The 19,489-nt window shown below is 33.9% G+C and overlaps 1 protein-coding gene across 1 annotated transcript; it reads right to left on the reverse strand.

The window, feature by feature from the left end:
• Positions 1-19,489, reverse strand: LOC141813707 (vacuolar protein sorting-associated protein 2 homolog 2-like). Its single transcript, XM_074701684.1, has 11 exons — positions 19,404-19,489; positions 19,047-19,091; positions 18,035-18,069; positions 17,902-17,952; positions 17,565-17,669; positions 17,418-17,489; positions 17,246-17,317; positions 704-784; positions 527-562; positions 362-423; positions 1-254 (listed from the first exon to the last, which is right to left on the reverse strand). Exons 1-11 carry the CDS (start codon positions 19,435-19,437, stop codon positions 185-187), a joined length of 663 nt encoding a protein of 220 aa, XP_074557785.1. The 5' UTR covers positions 19,438-19,489; the 3' UTR covers positions 1-184.

Here is a 19,489-nt window from a genome sequence, read left to right on the forward strand (position 1 = left end):
TGCACATGAACACCCTTCATAGAGTTCTCTTAATAGATATACCTTACAAGTGAACAATCTTCACATAACGATAGGATGATAGTTCAGTGTTTAGATGCGTCGTAGTGGTGCCAAAAGCCTTATTATTAGAGCTATTCCACCAAGTAAGCGATCTTTACATAATCCCAGGAAGAGCTATAGCTATTCAGATGCGCCGGAGAGATGCCAACCGCTTCTCTAGTTCATCAACTTCCGGTTTCTCTGGAGCGACGTGCCTGTGAAGCAGTTGTCCAAGCTCAGAATGCAAGAAATGAAAGATGACTGAAGACGAAAAACTAGCAAAAATGTATGAGCATATTGGTGACTAGGAAAGCTTTCATACCTCGAGGCCGTATCAACTTTCTTATTATCAACTGCAATCCGACCTTTCGGAGCAGAAGACAACTGCAAAAAGTAGTTTAGAGATGAGAACGAGTTATGCATCAGTACTTTCTAATCTAAAGAATCTACAAGGGCGAATGCCACAGAGACAAAATAGAAGGGCTACCTGAGAAGCAACATCGACACCAATTTCATCAAGCACCTGATGAATCAAACGAGAAATTTGAGATTAAAATGATTTCACGACAGAAAATTTAACTGAAACTTTTTGCTAGCTGCAAGAATGGGTCTCACAGCTACTTCTAGTTCATGATGCTAAGACTGTAAAAATATATAAATTTACCTGGTTTGTGAGTTCTTCTGTTTCCTCCTCTGCTTCATCTTTATCCAATGTTTCATCTATAGCCTCCGACATCATCTCAATCTTCATAACATAGAGAGTACTTATATTTCTCAGTGCAATATTTGTGGATAGACATTGTGTTTACTTCAAATCAAAGATTTAATCACTACGAACATAACTCAGATAGACGAAGAACTTAGAATCCTACATGCTATACTTGAAGAAATAAAATATAAATGAATAAACTTCAATTTGAAAATACCTGTATGATGAGCCCATAGAATATACAAAATAATATTCTAAAACTAAGGAAAACGGATATTATACTGTTGACTTAATTAGGAAAAGCAATCAAATTCAAACCCAACAAAACAACACTATAATAGCCCTCTTAACTTCACTACATCATAGAATAACATTTATTGAAAATAAGTTGTTCCAACTTCAAATACAAAGGACAAATCAGTCCACAAAGTGGAAAGAAAATTTAAAAAACTTAACTAAAGACTTAGGTAAGTTATCAACTAGAAACATTGTTCCCAGAAGACAACTCAAAAGTTATTCTTTTCTAACTTATACACCTCAGTCAAAATGAGTCTTTCTAGAACTCAAACTGAGACCTTCACAGGACCTTCCCACATAGTAGGAAGACGAAATGAAATAAATACTACTTCCTAACTAGATACTATTCTAACCAAAAGAAATAGTATTTCTAATCATAGATTAGAATAACTAATAGACATAGATAGAGATCTAACTTTGTTCTCTAATGAACAATTAAACACACTTAATCCCAGAAAATTATATGATCAAGGGATGTTTTCCCTTCACACTTCTGCCTTTAGACACCATAGGACAGAATCTCTTCATCTTCCAGATGGAGGAGAAGAAAAACTTAGTCTCATGATAGAAGAGAGCAAGAGCACTCTTGACAAGAAGACATAATTACATCCATTTGGTTTAATTATCTTCGGACTCAGAGGTCTCATCAGAAAAAGGGTAGGAGGAAAGGTTCTACTTGTTGTATATGATTCTGATAAAGAAAAGACAGTTATAGGACTTATAGAAGTGATATGAACAACAACATAGGAATTACTTATTTGTCTAAATTTTAATACGACTATCTGAGATTTTGTCAAACATATTAAAATTTTGGTACAAGCAAAAGGATATGGAGATTTTCAGAATGAAAACATTCAACTTGATATAATATTCCTAGGAAAAATAATGGATTGCATCCACAATACGTTTGAAGTACAAATTAATGATATCATTGAAGCCTTGACTTCAAAAGGAATTTACTTTTTAAAACCTTGAAACTTCAACTTGGAAACACTAACAAGGTTAGAATGGTCGATTAACTTAGGAACTCCAGAACAAACACTTAACCCTACAGATTCCATAATGTATAAAGACAGACATGGAAGCCTAACCATTAAATTTAGTTGATATCAACCCTTAACTTCTCATAACAACGAGATCGAAGAGGACAACTTAAATTTAATGAATATAGAAGACCAAGATCCTCTACAATTACTTAAACAACTAGGTGCTCAACACCTAAAACTTAGTAAACAAACAGTACTCAAACAAATTAGTATGAAGGTCTATAACTCAAACTTCAACTTCATGAATAGAACAACTAATTCCTTCTTTGACGACTGAGATGAATACATCTACCTTCCAACAGAAATTGCTATTTCACTAACTCCAAAAGACTTAATTGAGCTAGAACAATTCGAAAAGAAATACCACAATCTTGAAAAAGAATGAAAATTAAATTTTGATGAAGAAAGAAATATAATTACCCAAAAATGTAAACAAGAAGTCAAAGTTAACTTAATGAATACAGCAGAATCCTCTGCTACTTCTAGACAACCCTTTTAACAACATAACTCTCTAGAACTGGCCAAAGAAATAATCTTGGAAGTTTATCCCAGGCTTCCTAGAGCTTCTCTAGTTAAGGTTAAGATGTCTGAATATACTAAGATTTTTACGTCGAGGTGATTACTTTGTAGTAGATCTAGGTCAAATGAGAAAGGATGTCCTACTTTTTTTTCTTTCTAGTGAGCTTCACTTGTTAAGGGACCAGAAGTTTGCTTGTCTAGTAGACTTAGCCCCAGCTATTTCTTACTTAGCCCCGATTTTCAAAAGCAAGATTGCTTGTTGTCCTTTACACAATTACCGTTCTACTTTAGTGTATACTTGAAAAAGGACTAAAGGGACGAGAAGAAGAGAATGTGCAAGCAAGCAAGTTCTTCTATAAGTTTGTACGTTTATACTTTCCTTTCAATTTGTAATTTCCTTTGAAAGTTTGTACTAAAGTGTAAAAAGGTCTAAGCCAAGAATTTGGGGTGCTTTCTTTAAGAGTTAGCTTCTCCTCCTAGTGAGCCTCACCTGTATAGAACCATATTTTTTCTACTGCGCCCTAGCTTTCTTCAGGTCTTACAACAACTTTTGCCCTTAGCCAACATAGGTTTTATCAGCAAAAATTATATTCGTTATAGATATTGTTCATCTGATGACAACTTAGATAAGGACTGAAGGACGAAGGAAAAAAACTAAAAGAAAACAGAGCCCTCTCTTGCTTTAGAAAAGGAGTTAAACTGTCATAATTAAAATAAAGCACACATGCACATCTACAAACTGAGAACTAATAAGGAAATTACTGGAAAACGACTACTTACAGCACTTGAGCAAACAAACTTGAACACACTTAGTTCACAAGCTTATACAATCACTCACATTTGTAAGAAGGGATCAGATAGGATGCCCTTACTTCTTCTTGAGAGGGGGTATATATAGATGGCATGAAGGTATTCTTTGCTTAAGGAGGAAGTTTTCTGAGTTTGCATATCCACTAAGAAAATTAATAGAATCTTGTCTAAGAAAAGATAATAGAATCGGAGTCATTCGTCCTTATCTTTACTCATAGTGGAGCACTAAAGTAAAGTAATGCATCATGACATAAGTGCTTACATCATCCTTCCATCATATTATCCAGATTATGTTCTGCAACAGAGTTCAATGAAGGGGCTCTGAATGGGTTGACAAGCCTGGGAGAGGATTCTTTATAGTTTCAGGCCAAGTAAGCATTAACTATGTGGATAGAGCTAGCTAATCTTTTGAAGGCCCAATAGTTATGCTTTGTTTTGTATTTTTTATATAGGACTTCATGTTGAGTTGTATACTAAAAGGGAAAAAATTGACTCCTATATCTCTTGGCAAATAAATTTTTCAGTAAAAATTTCTCTTGCTAGACTGTATTCTGAGGGATCTTGATGTCTGTCTCAAAACCATTGACTTCCATAGAAGCTCTCTACTGGTGTAATTGTTCTGCCAAATTTGATCTTGTTGTCCAATCTTTATGTGGATTAGAAGTAGTCTTCGAGTTCCAACTGAAGTCCATTTACTTCATAAATATCTAAAATTTCAACTGGAACTCAAAGACTGCTTCTGATCCAGATAAAGATTGGACAACAAGATCAAACTTAGCGGAACAATTAAACCAGTGGAGAGCTTCTGTTCAAGTAAACCAATGATTTTGGGACAAACATCAAGATCCCTTAGAATACAGTCTAGCAAGAGAAATTTTCACCGAAAAAATTTATTAGCCAAGAGATATGGGAGTAATTTTTTCCCTTTCAGTACACAATTCAACATGAAGCCTTATATTAAAAATACAAAAAGAAATATGACGATTGGGCCTCTAAAAGATTAGCTAACTCTGTCCACATAGTTAATGCTTACTTAGCTCGAAACTACAAAGAATCCTCTCCCAGGCCTGTCAACCCATCCAGAACTCCTTCATTGGACTCTGTCGGAGAACATAATCTAAACAATATGATGGAAGAATGACGTAAGCACTTACGTCATGACACACTACTTTACTTCAGTGCTCTATTACGAGTAAAGATAAGAACGAATGACTCAAATTCCACTATCTTTTTCTAGACAAGACTCCACTAATTTTCTCAGTAGGCACGTAGACTTAGTAAACTTCTTCCTTAAGCAAAGAAGAGTTTCACACCATTTATATATACCTCCTTTTCAAGAAGAAGTAAGGGCCTATTTAATCCCCTCTTACAAGTGTGATTGATTGTATAAGCTTGTGAGCTAAGTGTGCTAAAACTATGCTCAAGTTTGCTCAAATATATGTAAATAGTCATTTTCCAATAATTTCTTACTAGTTCTTAGTTTGTAGATGTACATGCATGCTTTATTTTAATTATGGTAGCTTAAATCCTTTTCTAAGTCGAGAGAGAGGACTCTGCTTTCTTTTAATTTTTCTTCTTCATCTACAGTCCTTATATAAATAGTCCATAAAATGAATAGTAACTGTAATGAACAGATAATTTTTACTGATAAGACCTGTGCTGGCTAAGTAAAGCAAATGTTGTTGTAAGACCTGAAGAAAGTCGAGGCGCAATAGAAAGAATTTGGTTCTATATAGGTGAGGCTCATTAGGAGAAGAAGTTAACTCTTAGAGAATGCACCCCAAACTCTTGGCTTAGACCTTTTCAACCCTAGATCAAAAACCTATATTATCTCCACAAAAATACAAAATATCTAGATCTCCAAATAGTTGATACATGCAAATATCTAGACGAGAACTTATTGCAACAAAATATTATGTCACTATCAAAATCAGAAGATCAGTGCCAGTGCATTAGAAAGGGCCCTTGCTTACCATACACATAGGAGGATAAGCAAGAAAACTAGATCTATTTAGCTATATTTGCCAATTGACAAACAACCTCTTAGACTTTTAAGACTTAACTTAATAAACACTCAAATAGATTTAGACTTCTTAATATCTAGATTAGAAAAATTAAAATTATAAAAGAAAATCCAACCGATCTCACCATCAAAGCACAAGACTTAAAATATACTAATTGGGAAGTAGAACATTAAACAGTTAATAAGCCTTAGTGCTATTTAACGATCTTCTTCTACATATAGAAGTCCTGCTTTTATAGTCAATAAGAAGTCCTGCTTTTATAGTCAATAAAGAAGCAGAACAAAAACGTGGATAGTCTATGATGATATTTAATTATAAACATCTAAATTGCAATTGTCATGAAGACGATTATAATAAAATACAAAATTCACAATGATACTCTAAATTCAATATGAAATTAAAATTTTGACAAGTAAAAATGTATCCTGATTCTATTAAATGAACCTTCTTGGACATTTTGAATGACTAGTAACCTTTCGGACTTAAGATAGCACCTCAAATCTTCTAAAGAAAGATAGATGACATATTCAATTTTTCTTCTATTGAGTCTCACCTATGAAGACCTAGTGTTGGTACTATGCCCCGGCTATCTTTAGGTTTTACAGCAGCGATTTGCCTTTTGCCTTAGCCTGCACTAATCTTACCAGACCACGAATTTTAGTTCTTGACAGTTACTGTTAATCTCGGAGAGATTACTGAGAGAAGGACTAAGGACAGATACATAAAAGAGAGAAGGTCATACTCTTTTTTCCTTAGCCTAGAAAAAGAATTCTACTCGACCATAATATAAAAATAGACTAGTTTTATTAACAATACACAAAGTACATACAAGGCTTAAAAAGGTACAAACTAAGATATTAAATGAGGAAATTATAAATTAGGAATTTAAACTAGGAAATTACAAACTAGGAAAACAAACTTACAAACACTTGCGCACACTTCACACAAACTTACACACTTGATTTACAAATGGGAGAAGATGGGGGAGGATGTCTTCCTTCTTCTCCTGAGGGGTTTTTATAGAACCCACTTACTTCAAGAAGAAGTCTTCTAAAGTGGGAGCAATAATTCCTCCACTGAGAGTAGTAGAGTTAATTCCTTCATTGAGTAGTGGAGTCTTGTGTGTCAAAAAGTTGTTGGAGGCTGAATCAGTTGATCTTATATTGTAGTAGTGGAGTCGGAGTCAGTGCTCTTATCTTATAGTAGTGGAGTCCGAGGGTCCATTAAGTATTGTTTTATGACAACTTACTTATGTCATCCTTCCATCATGTTTTCTAAGTTGAGTTCTCCAATAGTATCCAGTAAAGGGGCTCTGAATAATGGGTTGGCAGACCTAGGAGAAGGATCTTTATAATTTCGGATCAAATATGTATTTGCAATGTGTACTAAGCTGACTAATTTTTTAGAAACTCAATTATCATGTTTATTTTTATATCTCTGATATATAGCTTCATGTTGGGTTGTTATTTGATAAGGGAAGAAAATTATTCTCATTTCTTTGGGCCAATAAATCTTTTCAGTAAATATTTCTCTTGCTAAATTGTATATTATGGGATCTTAGTGTCGATCTCAAAACCATTGACTTCCTTGAACAGAAGCCTCCATTAGTTCAGTTGTTCTGCCAAAGTAGTTCGTACAGTCTAATCTTTGTCTGAATCAGACTCGTAGTCTTTAAGTTCTAATTGAAGTCCATTAATTTCATAGATGTCCAGTCTGATTAAGTGTTTGGTAGGTTCCATCTTCATATCAATCCATTTTGGAGGAGTACTATCAAAGATACAGATGACAAAAATTTCTTATTCTAATACATGTCTCAGTATTTGACTAAACTTTTGTGGAAAATCTTGAGTGGAATCTAAATCATGTTCCCAGAGCTTATGTAATAATCCATAGTCCATAAAACTAAAAGGAATTATTAGTCTTCCTCTGAAATTTCTTAGAACAAATTTTTCATAATCAATATTAGCTCTGCGGATGGAATAAGAAAGTATACAAGGGCATCCAAACTGGTCTGAACCTTTACAGTGTTTGAAAAGTTTTTGGCATTTTAGCTTAAAGCTAAATTCTACTTCATAAGTTGTTGTAATGTCTTTTGTAGGGTTTGATATATAAATTTGAGTAGTTCACATAAGTCTTCAAACTACTGAAAGTTTGAGACTTCAATTATGTTTCTCATATAAGTGAATACATCTCGAAGTAAACTGTTGGGTCGTCCCGGAAGAATTTTTTCTGATTGTATTCTTTCTAGTGTAAAGACTGTAGTATATTCAGAGGTTACTACCTCATTGTTTAGGTGTGTCAAAGTCTTGTAGTTGGCCGGTTTGTGTCATACATTGAGTGTTCTTTTGTCTTTTTTTCTTCTGACGAAGAATTGGTCATTGCTTGTAAGTATGTTTTTTCTGTCTGGACTATCTAAACTACCTGGACTGCACCAGTAGTCTTAAGCAAAATGTTGATAAAAAAATTAAGGTCTAGTTTTGCCTTAACTCCAAAAAGAACTTCTTTTAGAGCATAATATCCTTTATAAGAAGGGTTGTCACAATCTTGTTTAACTGTTTTGACTTCAGCCCAGGTCTGATAAACTTCTATTTGTGATCCAATGAAAATAGCATAACAAGAGAATCTCTTGTTTTTCATTTTTTTTTTTTGTAAGAAGTAATTGGTGATTGCATTTATGACTGCACTCTTATAGTTAAAACCCCTAGATATGGTAGAGATGTTCCAAATGTTGTCTATAAGACAATTTTGAGAATTGTAAAGTTTTGATCCTACCTCAAAATGAAACTGATCTTCATGTCTAATGAATTGTTGAAGTTCTTGGTTACCGAACCTCAAAGTTTGTAAGGAAAAAGTTCGTAATTTTCTTTATCTATTCATCTATAAATTGCAAACTCAAATTAGTATAAAAGTCAAGATAGAGTATCTGCTAAGGAATTATTTATTCCTTTCATATGTTTCATCCCTTGTTAATTATTATGTCTGTGAACTTTATCCATCGTTTAGTACTTAAAAGTCTTCCTAAATTCTTTTGTCTGTTGGCTGTACTTAACAATATCTTCGCAAGTTATCCGAACTATAATTTCTTATTTATTACAAATGAAAAGCATAAAGACATCTAAGCAATAAATGACTGCTAAGATTTTATAATCTAGTGAGGTTAAATGACATTTTTCTTTATATTGACTAGAGGCATATCTACAGATTGCTTTTGCTGTTTTAGGATCATATTTTATAATTTTTTTAAATAAAATTCCTCTCCATCCTGTTTCACAACCATCAGTTTCAATTATTAAATAATTAATATCAAATAGTAGTGTTAATATTGAGATGATTTTGATCATGGACTTAATTTGTTTAACTAATTCTATGTCTTATTGATTAAAATATTTTTATCATATTGTGGAGATTTTGTTATATAAGGGTCCACTGATTTTGCCTATGTCTTTTAAATAAGACCTGGCATAATTAAGAAGTTCTAGAAAATATCTAAGTGTTTTGGTATCTTCCATTTTGTCAGGGAAAAATCCAATATCTTGGTTATAATATGAGGTTGAAGTGAAATTTTCTCTTGGCCAATTTCAGCTCCTAGGAATTTTATATGTTTCGTTGCAAATTTCATTTTCTTCCTAGAGACTATTAGTCCGTGTTTTCAAATAAAGTAAAGTCATATGTAAATGTGTATAATATTTTTCTTTTGTTTTGGAAAAAACTAACATATCATCAATATAGACACAAGTAAACATAGAAATTGTTGTGCTTATCGGGCAAACTGTACAGAATTAAGTCAATACTTAACTCATGATCCATGGCAAAACTAAGTGATCCTAGCCTCTCAATATATTCATACATCTTCAGTCCATGTTATACTACAAATGTACCCTCCTATATTCGTGAGCGAAAGAGGAGCTTAGAGACCTCAAACCGTTCGGATCCCGCTTGCTCATCAAATAATCACGAAGGTGAAATACAATAGTGTAAGCATCTATATGCTCATGTTGTTTCTGCAATTCAGGTGACATTGAGACTAGCATGATACAACTAGCCAATTCAGAATTAACCAAATATGTCTAATGATCCAACTTTTGATCATCAGTTGCATCATCTATAAGAAGTCCTAGAATAAGATCTTCGAGGACATAGACAAGTTTTGCAGATTTGAGAACAATTCTCAAATTCCTATACCAGCCCAGGAACTTATGGTGAGTCAACTTATTGATGTTCAAAATCGTGCGCAAATTCAAAAACATCATGCGTAATCGATTAACGTAGAAATACATAATCGAGTATATATGAGAGATGATTTTGCAATGTATTTGTAAATAATTTACATACATTTATATGTCTCATTTATTTACGAATTCAAGAGTCTTTACTTTGAATTTAGGAGATAGTAGATTTTCTTCAAAAGGATTAATATCCACTATAGATAAGAACAACCATAGAGAGAGTCTAACAAGTCATTTTTAGCTACAGTGGTAGGTGTCATATACCAATTATATATCACGTATACATAACTATCACATTATACTATCAACTGATTGAATGTTCACATAAACATCGGGTTGTTAACACATTAATAGGTATACATCATATGTATATCACCCAATTTTACCTCTATCCACATTGACCTTAGAGAGAGTCCAATAAATCAACGCTTCGAGTTAAAACTAGCCCGCTAATCATGAGATCATATCTCATGGTTCAAACATAACTAATTTCAAGTTGAGTTTGGAGAGAATCTAACAACTCAAATAAGAAATTAAACTCTGATTCTAACCATATTAACGGAAAGTATTAACTTTAATTATTTTGTAAAGGATTTTAGATCTCATCCTCTTTTCATACAAATAATTGAATTATCTACATGACATGGCATAATTAATGCAATTAATCATGGCAAATGATATGTCATGACATAATTAATACAACTAATTATGACTCACAGTCATAGTTGTCATAAATCTTATCTGATAATAAAATATGATTAAGAATCTAATTTCACAAATCATGATCTCTTAATTAGATTGGGAAATAATTTCTAAATTTAATCACATATTTTATTTTAGAAAATAAAATTCTTAATTAAAAAAATATAATTAATTAGGAAATAATTTTCCTAATATGAAATCTCCTAGAAATTCTCAATTAAATCGTAATATTTCCCTAATCAGATTTACGACTAACTATGACACATAAAACAATTTTACGCGTATGTCTTGCACTATCAAGCTCTAATACCACTATTAGATAGAGCTCGTGCATTGCATGTATTTATACATTTCACAAATGTGCACAGTGAAAGAAAGATAATAATTATAATTAATTATTACAACACTTGTAACACACACATGCAGGATACAACAAGTATAAGGCATGATTGAAAATTAAAATTTAAGAATAACACTTATTCTAGGTATATGTGACGGATGACGTGGAGCGGGAATAACATCAATCAACTAGCTCTATCAAGCTCCACCTCTATCGATGATCTACATCAAGCTCTCATCTGCACAACTTCCAAAATCACAAGTCGCGTCACCGTCTTCAATACTAGCCGACAATCGACTACTATCGATACAAGAGAAATCCTAATATTAAAAAAACATGCAACAACACATGTTGCGACAGTTTTTCCGGAGCTTGCTAACTATTGTCAGAAATCGTTTCCAGCCACCAGAGAAGCTTAATGCCATTGTCGAAGCTCGTCTACATGGCCAGCAGAATCTGTTCTGTCGAAAATAGCAAGTTCAGAGCTTGCCGGAGCTATTGTCGTGAATCGCCTAAGTTCCTATCGACGATTGCCATCATTCCGACGGTCAAGGGTTGACCACCGGAGACTTCACTAGGAATACGATTGTCGGCGATAGTTAGAAAGCCCCAAAAAATATCACGACACGCATTGTTGCGTGTTTTTTTCGATATTAGGGTTTTCTCTCGTATCGACCATAATCGATCATCAGCTAATACCGAGGACAAGGTTAGGGTGACGGAAATCATTTCCAGCCTTTCTAACTATCGTCGAAAATCGTTTCCAACCATCAAAGAAGCTTGTTGCCGTTGCCGGAGCTCGTCTACACGACCAACAAAATCTATTCTGCCAGAAACAGCAAGTTCAGAGCTTATCGGAGTTGCTATCGTGAGTCGCCGAAGTTCCTGCCAGCGATTGCCCATCATTTCAATAGTCAAGAGTTGACCACCGGAGACTTCGTCGGAAATACGATTGTCAGCGATAGTTAGAAAGCTCTATAAAAACTATTACAACGTGTGTTGTTGCGTGTTTTTTTCCTTCATATCAACCGTAGCCGATCGTCGGCTAGTACCGAGGACGAAGGTGAAATCATCTCTCATATATGCTTAATTGTGTATTTCTACGTTAATCGATTACGCATGACGTCTTTGAATTTACGCACGATTTTGAACACTAATAAGTTGGCTACCTTAATTTCTGGATTGGTATAGGAATTTGAGATTTGTTCTTAAATCTGAAAAACTTGCATATGTCCTCGAAGATCTCTTCCAGGACCTCTTGCAGATAATGCAACTAATGACCAAAGGTTGGTTCATCAGAAATATTTAGTTGATTCTGAATCGGCTCGTTGCATCATGCTAGCCTCAATGTCACCCGAACTGTAGAAACAACACGAGCATATGAATGCTTACACTATTGTGTTTCATCTTCGTGAGTTGTTTGATGATCAGGCGAGATTCGAACAGTTTGACGTCTCTAAGCTCCTCTTTCGCTCACGAATGCAGGAGGGTACATCTGTAATACAGCATGTGCTGAAGATGTATGAGTACATTGAGAGGCTAGAATCACTTGATTTTACCATGAATCATGAGTTAAGTATTGACTTAATTCTGCACAATTTGCCTAATAAGCACACTTGCTAAAAATATCGGAAAAACTCATTGGCATATGACATTGAGACAAGAAAGACGCACAGTACAGACTAGAACCTTTCTAAAAATATCATCTATTTTTCTCTGAAAGACCTGAGGTATTATCTTAAGTCCAAAAGGCATAATAACTAACCATTCAAAATGTCCTTCAGGATAAGAGAATATTGTCCATTCTACTGAGTCTAGATGCATTTTCACTTGCTAGAATTCGGACTTCATGTCAAATTCGAATACCACGTAGAATTTTGTATTTTATTAAGCAGTTGATCTTTGTCAGGCATGTTATACCCATCTTCCTGACAATTATCATTAAGACGTTTATAATTGAAATCATTCTAGATTGTCCTTGTTTTTGTTCTGCTCCTTTATTTACAATGAAAGCAGGACTTCTATATCTAGAGGACAATCTTTGGATAACTCCTAGTGTCAATAATTGTTTTATGTGCATGGCACATTCCTCAGCTTCCCAATTTATGTATCTTGTGATTTGATTGTGAAGTCAGGATTTATGATTAGCTAGTTTACAATATACCTTATCCCTTTCCCAAAATTTGATAGAATTTTTTCTTATGATTTTTAATTTTTCTAATCTTAAGATGAGTGAATCAAGGTCTGATTGTGTATTGATTAAATGTAGTACATAAGTTGGAGTGAGGAAGTCATTAGGGATTTCTAAATTGTCAGTAAAGGTTGGGCTTGAACAGTCTAAGTATTTCTAATTTTCCTATTTGTCCTGAAGGGAAGATAGGCAGGAGGGCAATTGTTGTTGTCTACAAGAACCTTTACTAGAACAATGACATTCTATAATTTTTTACTGTGATGTAGAAACGTCTGGGTCCAAATTTTGTAGAAGAAGAGGCAGAGCAGAAGAGGCGGAAGAAGAGGTGCAAGGGCTTTGCTGACTGTATTTGACAATTGCTTCACAATCCGTTCTTATAGTAATTTCTTGTTTATTGTAGATAATGAGTATGAAAGCATCAAGATAATAAATTACTGTTAAGATTTTATAATCTAATGAAGTCAGATGACCATTTTCTTTGTATTTTCCAGAAACGTATCTACATAAGGTTTCCGCTGTTTTTGTGTCTTCTTTGAAAGTTTTTCTAAATAAGACTCCTCCCCATCCTGATTCAGATTCATCAATTTCAATAACCAAATAGTCTGAATCAAGCGGTAGAGTTAATACTGGAATAGTTTTAACCATGTTTTTGATTTGTTTGACTAAGTCAAGTTTTTCTAAATAAGACTCCTCCCCATCCTGATTCACATTTATCAATTTCAATAACCAAATAGTCTGAATCAAGTGGTAGAGTTAATACTGGAATAGTTTTAACCATGTTTTTGATTTGACTAAGTCACTGTCTCGTTGATTAAAATACTTTTATCCTGTTGTTCAGGTTTATCGTATAAAAGTTCACTTATTTTTCTTATGTCTTTTAGATATGATCTTGCATAATTCAATAGTGTAAGAAAAGATCTAAGGGTTTGTTGTCTTCCATTTTTTTTTTGAAAAAACAAATATTTTAGAAGTAATGTGTGATTGAAGTGAGATTTTTCCTTGTCCAAAAATCTACTCCAAAAAATTCTATGTTCTTGGGGAGCAATCCATGTTTTTCAAATAAAGTAAAAACCATGTGTAGATTTGTATAGTGTTCATCTTTTGTTTTGAAAAATACTAAGACATCATCAATATAAACACAGGTAAACATAGAAATGCTTCTGAAAGGCATTACTAGTCATTCAAAATGTCCTTCTGGATAAGAAAATGAGGTCCATTCGATAGAGTCAAGATGCATTTTTACTTGTCAAAATCCTGATTTCATATCGAATTTAGAGTACCATTGTGAATTCTATATTTTATTAAGTAGTTAATCTTTATCAAGTATTTTATAATCGTCTTTATGACACTTGTCATTTAAACGTTTATAATTAAATATCATCCTAGACTGTTTACGTTTTGTTTTGCTCCTTTATTGACTATAAAAGTTAAAACTTCTATGTCTAGAAAAAGATCGTTGAATAGCACATTCTACTTCCCAATTAGTATATTTTAAGTCTTGTGCCTTGATGATAACATCGAGATTTATAATAGCCAATTTACAGCATATCTTATCTCGTTCCCAATATTTTGTTGGATTTCCCCCTATAATTTCTAATTTTTTTAATCTAGATATTAAAGAATTTAAATCTATTTGGGTGTTTATTAAGTTAAAGTAAATAACTGGGTTTAACAAGATCTCTAGGGATTTCTATTTCGTAAAAGTCTTGGAAGTCTAAGAGGTTGTCTGTCATTGGGCTAATATAGCCAAGTAGATCTAATTTTCCTGCTTATCCTCCTGTGTGTATAGTAAGCAAAAGCCTAAGCCTTGGCAAGAGCCCTTCTAATGCACTGGCACTGATCTTCCGATTAAGCAAAGAGCCTTAGCCTTGGCAAGAGCCCTTTCTAATGCATTGGCACTAATCTTTCGATTTTGACAGCGATGTAGTAGAAGGAGAAGGATCAAAAAGAAAAAATAAAGCTGAAAAGAACTTCAGGTTCACATTTATCAATTAAATATCAAAGTTCTTAGTCCAAGATGACAAAATAAAAAGGCCTCCCATGATTAGTCCTTGCTATAACATAAACAAGTAGCAACCTCTACTGTTGTAACTTAAAAGTGTTATAAAGTCTTAACAAATACAATTTCAACTAAATACTTTGCCGTTGACTAACCCATAATTCATCATAACCCTCCATCTTAACTAGGATTTAAATATTTAGTTGGAATACTCGTAACAAAACTTGGGAGATCATAACTACCCTAAACTTAACTGAAGGAGGGTCCACAAATAACTACTGATCATGGAAGATACAATATTTCTCTATTAAAACCTGGGCTTGAAGTACTTAATGAACAATGTAAGCAAATTGTTTAAGTACTAGCTCAACTACATATGGAAACTATATTCTGCTTCAGAAAATGCAATGGGTTATGCACTCCTAGAAGGATCAACACAGCAAGAATAAGAAGCCGTGTGTGCTGCAATTTGGTTTCTGCTAATAAATGTCATCCTGTCATAACCACTAAGCAGATAAGGATATTAAAATCTTTCAAATCCATGAAATAAAATTTGAACAGTCTCCTTCTACCTCTCACACTTCCAATTCCAATTAATTCAAATTCTTAACTAATTGGTCATCTTTGAACACGTACATATCTTCTAACTTCTAAACTATTTCTTCTATTAGAGCTACATAAAATTATAATTCATATTAGCATTCTCATATGATGTACTAGCATTTTTTACATATTCTCTTCTGATTGCTCAATACAATCACCAATAGAATATGATTGGTAGTACAAGTGTTACATATATATTGTTAGAATACGTTACATATGACAATTACCCAACACTAAAAACAGCTCCTATCCATTTTAAACATTCGCTCTTAACTCCTAAGTTTTTAGGCAAACCACTAGAACTAGGGGGAGCTCAATCTCAAAACTATTGATTTAGAAGAACAATTGTTGAGTCACCCCCCTTAGCATTTAGGTAATTCATTGATGCTAAGGAGGACCTTGATCCAGTGTCCTTTAGGTAATCCATTGACGTCCGAGAGAGTAGTTGTCGAGTTAATGTCTTAGCATTTAGATAATCCATTAATACTAACGGGGAGCTCGATCTCGAGACCATGGATCTGGGAAAGCAATTGTTAACCTTTTAGCATTTAGGTAATTCACTACTGTTAAGGGGGAGTAATGTGTGAAATCCGCAAGAGCACAATTGTTGTCAAGTAATAAAATATCGATCCCACAGAGACCATAAATTAAGTACTAGTCAAAATCGTGAAGCAGACTATCTAGAACTATAGAAATCGTGAAAATCGTGAGAGAATGAAAACATGTCAAGAAAACAAAAGGAGTCTTAAGAGGAAATCAATTTTGAGAAGCAATTCTAAGATTTTGATTTCACCGCGATAATTGTTAACACTCTAATTAGCTCTCTCACCTCAATGTTGATATGCATGAAAGTAGTTTATCCCGAGATGGCCGATATAGACTTTTGAAATTATACTAGTATGCTTATCCAAACGGAGCGCGTACTTTCAAGATAGCTTTACTAAAGCAACCGCTTTCTCAAGGAGGCTCCTATCACGATGCTTCACGGTCCTCTAAGTGTTATATCCTACTTTGTGACGTCAAATTGACATAAATCCATTAAGCTCCATGATAACTAATAGTATCCTCGTGAGATTTTGAACTACTTTCGTAACATCCTCACTAAGATCTCCCTATTGAATAATAAGACCCCCAAAGGATGAATATCAGATGAAAAGAAATTGTGAAGGGATGCTTCTCTTATAAAATTATGCACTCTAGAGAAAATTTTAAACAAGAGAAAAGAGAAAGCGTCGCCAATAATAATATGCCAGAGCTAAAAAGGCTATTATCTTGCTATTTATGATTTGAGCAAAGCATGGAAGAGCAATAGTCAAGTTTGAAGCACTATAACATCCAGGATTGATGTCTATGGAAAAAGATTTTAGGAAATAATTTCTCCTTTTAGTTTTTTAGTCAAAATTTGGTAAAAGAATTATATTCACAAGACAAAATATGGTTTAACTCAGAAAATATTACAAATAGAAATTTCGCAATAATGTGTAAGGCAAAAAAATTAGTTGTTTGATTAAAATTGCACAAAGGGAAGAGGTAATCAACCATGCCTGAAAAATCATACAAACCAATAAATATCAAGATTGGTTACGTGTGGCTATTAAAGAATGTGGGGCCTATTCAATATGATTCCATAACACAATCTTGAGAACTAAATGTTCAAAACTTTAACAAAGATCAAAACAACATCTAGACAACAACAAGCTTCTGATGAAAAGGTATACAAAGTGTAATTGACTGTGTTACCGTCATATCCAATTGTGTTGATTGCTTCTGGAATTCTTGCATTACTTTTACCTGCTTCGCTGGTTGCATTTGCTGAAACATACAATCCAACATGTAAGAACACTGGTACTGTTTGCTAAAAATACTAATGCTGTCAGCTAATGTCTCAAATAGGAATTTATTTTAATATTGCCTTGTTCATAGCTGCCATGGCCTTGCTTGCACCTTTCATTCCTGTGGAAATTGAAGTACTAGCATACATTGCCTGGAAAACAATAAAGGTTTAGTTTTTCCATACCATCATATCATTGAGTACAATGGCAGATTGATAACAACTAACTTGGGTATGAGTGGCTATGCCTCTTATTTGGGCGCGGGTTCCCTGTAGGTTAGTGATTTGCTGTCTCAGTCGAACAAGCTGGCGAGCTAAGATACGAGTGGCAGCCTGTAAAGTTATACATGTACTGCTAAGTGGTGGCATCCAATCCTCATTTTTATAGTTAATAGTAGGACAATGTTATTATATGGCATTTGACTGCAGAATATGATGAAGTGTCTTGAGGACAAAACTAATAAGAATGGCCAAATGGAGAATATTATCACAAATTCAATGTGACATGAACAGTAAGAAGAAATCAATCTGGATTGCAAAGGGGCAGATAAACACAGAAACTTGCTTCATTCCCAGTTTGTGCAGTCTTCTTGATCTCTGCAACCAATTTCTTCTCCTGTAATAGACCTTTTCTTTAGAAAAAGAATTAAGAACATATAATTTAGAGATTATCAATATGATTGCTTGCACAAACTGACCTCCAGCTGCAATGAAGCTATCTCTCTTTCTACACCTGAAGCCAAGATAGATGGTCAGTAGTTGAAAATCTAGCAAATTAAAAAAATAATAGTCATGTCCATCTGATTAAGACCTGGTAATTAGCCTCTGACACTCAGTTTCTGCGTTAGCAGAGACAAGACAATATATTGTATTTGTAGTGTTGGGTTCAAGTTATAGAATCACAAGGTGACGAAGAATCAAAGATGATTGGAACACAACACCATGGGGGGATTTAGTACTAGGTAATTTAGTTTCTTTTTGCTAGGCATGTTATACGATTTGAGTGATTGTTACCATAATTGAAGATAGATCTGTCACAATATTTTAAACACAACCACTGTTTCGTTTACATGGAGGGAAGAAGTAGGAGACCAAGGAAGTGATTTAAGTGAGGGGCAATAGGAAATAAAACAATTTATTCACTCACTTTACTTCATGTTTACCTGGACAGAATTGAAAGAGGAAACCAAAGTCACATGCTTATTTGTCGTCTATCGAAAATTTTTCATAAATTCCAGTTCTCTTCATTTCAGATGATTTGGGCAAAATAGAATGAAATTAAATTCCTTTCGCCTCTTCCTTTTTATTTCTAAGTAAAAGGGAGAAAATGATAATTTTATTTCATTTCTTTTTCTTCTATTTCCACCAAAATAAACACACCATTAACAAGGATGTGTGCAAATCACCATTTCTTTTAATAGTGATTTAATCACTCTAATTCAGGATGATTTGACCACAGTGGTGATTTGAAATCACTTTCTAAAATGATAATTAACTCCTTGACCAAAAAATTGATAATTAACTTTTAGTCTCTTAATTACAAACCAAATCAATGGTCATTTGTCTGAAACTTGAATCACCTACTAAATACCACCCTAATTGAAAATTCAGGCACAAGGTCAAAACTTTTGTTTTTGTCCTTAGTAGTAAAGCGATCCTCATTCGCTATCATAATAAAACCCTAAACATATCAGCAAGCGAAGTTCGTACCTCGTGTCGCAACTCCCATTTCTCTTTTACTCGTCCTTAGAGCATCTACAAGCAAGGAAACAAGAAACTTACAACAATTCCACATATTATCACCTAAATTAATCGAACGATATGGGAAAAAGACAATGCATTTACTTCTGAAACCAATAAAATGGAACGAATCATCAAAAAGGGGAGAGAGAAAACAACAAAAAAACAAGAAAGAAGTAAAGCCAGAATCTTTGTTTTATTTGAGACAGTGGGAGAGTTTGTGCTCATTAAACCCATAGTCGATCAGAAATCAAGGGGCAAACCTCCCAAATCCAGACCAACGAGATAAAATGTAGATCATAGAAGACATCTTTTCTTGGTTCTTACCTTTGGCGGAAGGCTTCTTCCTGAAGATATTCATGGTTCGTCGTCGCTATGACCGTCAAGCTACCCCAGATCGAGAGAGAGAGAGA

The sequence above is a fragment of the Curcuma longa genome, chromosome 20, assembly GCF_044706935.1.
Source record: "Curcuma longa cultivar G26 ecotype Majalengka, Jawa Barat chromosome 20, ITB_CL_G26_1.1, whole genome shotgun sequence".
Classification (NCBI taxonomy): Eukaryota; Viridiplantae; Streptophyta; class Magnoliopsida; order Zingiberales; family Zingiberaceae; genus Curcuma; species Curcuma longa.